This window comes from Glossina fuscipes, unplaced genomic scaffold (genome assembly GCF_014805625.2).
Source record: "Glossina fuscipes isolate IAEA_lab_2018 unplaced genomic scaffold, Yale_Gfus_2 113, whole genome shotgun sequence".
Taxonomy (NCBI): Eukaryota; Metazoa; Arthropoda; class Insecta; order Diptera; family Glossinidae; genus Glossina; species Glossina fuscipes.
Genome location: NW_023998456.1, coordinates 104,842 through 108,204, shown reverse-complemented (window position 1 = coordinate 108,204; position 3,363 = coordinate 104,842). Strand labels below are relative to the sequence as shown.

General features: G+C 33.8%; 1 protein-coding gene across 3 annotated transcripts in view; it reads right to left on the bottom strand.

Annotated features, from left to right (window-relative positions):
* Positions 1–237: 237 nt before the first annotated feature.
* LOC119639684 (upstream-binding protein 1) overlaps positions 238–3,363 on the bottom strand; it is a 36,372-nt gene continuing 33,246 nt past the window's right edge. For all 3 annotated transcript variants that reach the window (XM_038037239.1, XM_038037240.1, XM_038037241.1), the window contains 4 exons: positions 2,264–2,465; positions 2,069–2,187; positions 1,924–1,998; positions 238–667 (listed from right to left, as the gene is read on the bottom strand). In XM_038037239.1, coding sequence (XP_037893167.1) covers positions 253–667; positions 1,924–1,998; positions 2,069–2,187; positions 2,264–2,465 — 811 coding nt within the window. In that variant the 3' untranslated portion in view covers positions 238–252. The remainder of the gene's footprint in view (positions 668–1,923; positions 1,999–2,068; positions 2,188–2,263; positions 2,466–3,363) is intronic.

Sequence of the window (3,363 nt, the reverse complement as noted above, 5' to 3'; positions counted from 1 at the left end):
GCAATATTTTAAATTATTTGCTTTCTTTAAGATGCATGGATCGCAGTTTCAAACTTAACCAAAAGGCGTGAACATAAATGTTCCATAGGTGTTTATACCATTCTGGAAGAATTTTGCTACAACCAGCAAATAATTATATCTTCGAAGCAAACAAGCGAAAATAAGTTCATTTTATCATAAAATTATTTATAAAAATAAACTAACTAATTGTTAACTTTATTGTAAACTAGTAAACATTCCTTTTAACATTTATTACTTTTCATTATTAATAATTAATTTCATTAAAACTTTCCCATTTTGCACTTCCAAGCCGTATAAACTGCCGTCTTTGATTTCGTTATTTAAGACTTCATCAGTTACGGCCACATGTACTCCCGAGGGCCCCGAAATGTAAATAAAAGTTTTATTATTTACATCGTTGAAAATATTTGAGCCGCTTCCCGAATACTTTGAATGCATATTCCACGTATTAAAACTGCCAGCATTTGTTTCCAGTAGGCCATTACCATTCATCGTAGTAGTGCTCTTGGCCGTTACAATATCATAAAAACCGGGCAATTTAAAGAGTTTTTGCAATAATTCTTTTGCTGTATTTGTAATTAAATATATGGCATTATAACTGTTGCCATCCAAGCTGACGTAAATTGTTAATCGTGGAGAAATGGTTCTGCAAGGAATTGAAAGAAATAATTAGGCCAATATAATAATAAAACGAACATCTATATTTGCAAGTGGGGCCCCGTCCCACTATTGAATGTCTTATTCTATAATTATTCATATAACGATTTTTCAAAATAAATCGTTATGTGAAAAGTGGTCGAATAAATTGTCCGACCGGAACAGTTTTCAATTGCGTTCAACTTTAAGCAAATGTATCAAATTTCATCATAATATCAGAAAAATTGTAGGCTGTAAGTTGAACATAAGAAATGAAGAGGGGCCGATGGACAATCATGCTAAAATCAACTCAGAAAGTGATACTGAGACGACTGCTATAGTAAAGAGTGAGTCTCAAGTTCTTCTGGGTGTTGCATAAATCCACGCAAACTTAATAAGCACTTGCATCATGCAGATGATGTAAATTAATACAACTAAGAATTGATTGCAAGTCCAAGATACCCAATTACATTTACCCCTGGAATTATGTGCTACTCTTTTTGCGCTATTTCGCTTATGAAATATGTCGGTTTGATTCGGCGTGGCTTCGGTCTTACCCGATATTGAAGGTACCACTTGGCGTAATACAAATCTGTACGATAAATTACCGAGAATTATACCGCGTTTCCGCATAAAGACATGGTTTCCATGGGAGCCCTTGGAATGGGCTTCAGAATACTTGTCGATATCGAAGCTTGTCCGTTTTTCTGTTTCTATGATATCTTATGATGCATTGTTCCGTTCAGTCTACAAGTTGGACGAACCGTGATCCAAATGGATTGGATCGTACTGTTCTGAAGATCTTCCCCTCTTTTGAAAAAAAATTTATATGAAAAAAATTTACAATTTTGAAAATTTCTCAACAATCATCGCTGATTAATAATACGAATGCAGTAATTTTTTGAATCCTATCGTCTGTAATCGTTCTTATGCAAAGTGGATAAAACAGTTTAATCGCGTAAATCGACTTTTTACACCCCAGCCTTTGCACGGCAACAATATTCAATTATTATGACAAGAGTGGGTGGAGAGCAACACGATCGTTGCTCAGAAAATTAAGTCTTAAAGTTAAATATTGTTCATAGTTGACATATCGTACCAGATGAAGGCTCTTTTTAGGCCCTTGCACGGAAATAGGGGGTACTAGGGTATTTAATAGTCATTCTTGCCCAACCGTATCGTTTTATTTTTTTTGTCTTAATATTAGTACAACTCAATTTTTAAGGTTAGGTTACGTGCAGAATATGTTTTCCAAGAAGCACTTACTTCGCTCGTAATACGTTATACATGCGAATGCCATCTGCAAGACCGCATATTTGAATTAAATCATCCTTAGACATCCTTTGAGAAAAGGAAAAAGAAAAGAAATTCTTTCCGCTAATCATAATACATAATAGAAATTGTCACTAACCTCATTATATCGGCTCCTGAAAAATGTGCAAATGTTGAGAGATATGCTGATAAACGATGATCGGTTAACCATTGTATTACTTGAGCCGGGGAAGATTCCGGCATAATATTGATATTATTCTAAAATCATAAAATGCAAACAATAATTAAATAAAAATGAGAAAGGATTTGTTTTTGTAGTGAAAAGGCAACTTACAGAATAATCTTCCATATCGGCAATCATTGGCTGACTGATAACCATATTTGTGTCCATTAATTTCAGATTTGATGAATTTGTAGATGAGACACTATTAATAGCTATAGGACTATTGTTATTCGGATTGGGAGAGGCTCCAGTGTACGGCAGTATTCCATCATATTTAGGCATATGAACAGGTGAGTTTGGCCAAATTTTCATACTATAAATTAAATAATTAATGACAACAAAATGTTTACGCTGAAAAGGTTTCGTTTGTAGTTCTTGCTCAAAAATTTTTATGAAATTAATTGTAACATTATGGCTCATATTACTCCGGGAGAGCGAGCAATAGCTCTTCACATATTTTTGATATTTTTCATTTATTTTTTTATTCCTTCTTCCTCTTTTTGTTCTGGCAGTATATATAAATATGCAATAGACGTCTTTCAAGAGATAGTCTTATAACATACTGGCGAATTTTATAAATTAAATTTGTTTTATTGTCATCGGTAATAAAAACATCATAGTGGATCATGGTTCTCTTTTACCCTACACCCTACAATAACCTGTGCTTATTCATGTAATGACGTTTTAAAATAAATTATTATAAAGGAATTGGCCGAAAAAGTAGGCGGATTCACACCAGATTCAATAACATCAGATCCTCGGGCCAAGATCCGGTCCGTCGATGGACCGAAGTTCATCGAAATATCTCAAAAATGACGGCTGGTAGGTTCAACACGAGAAAACAAAACGGACAGACGGACAGACAGGCTTAGATTGATTCCGAAAGTAATTCTGAATTGATTGGTATAATGAATGATGCGTACATCCGCACAATCGTAATATATCCGTGTACAACAAATAATGTCGGGTTTAAAAAGCAACAGACCTTGTTAGACAGGCTTATAAATAATGAAAGAAACAAAAAGTAGATAAAATATAAGAAAAATAACAAAGGAAGGTTAAAAGATAGCTTCTTTGTCGCTCTTTACTTTCACTAACTTTCGTCGTCTGAATATTGAAAGGACATTTGTGAAATATTGTTCGAGTTTGCATAGCAATTTTGACTTCTTTTTACTATATTGGTTAGTTAAGAATTCATTTCAGTTTCCTTG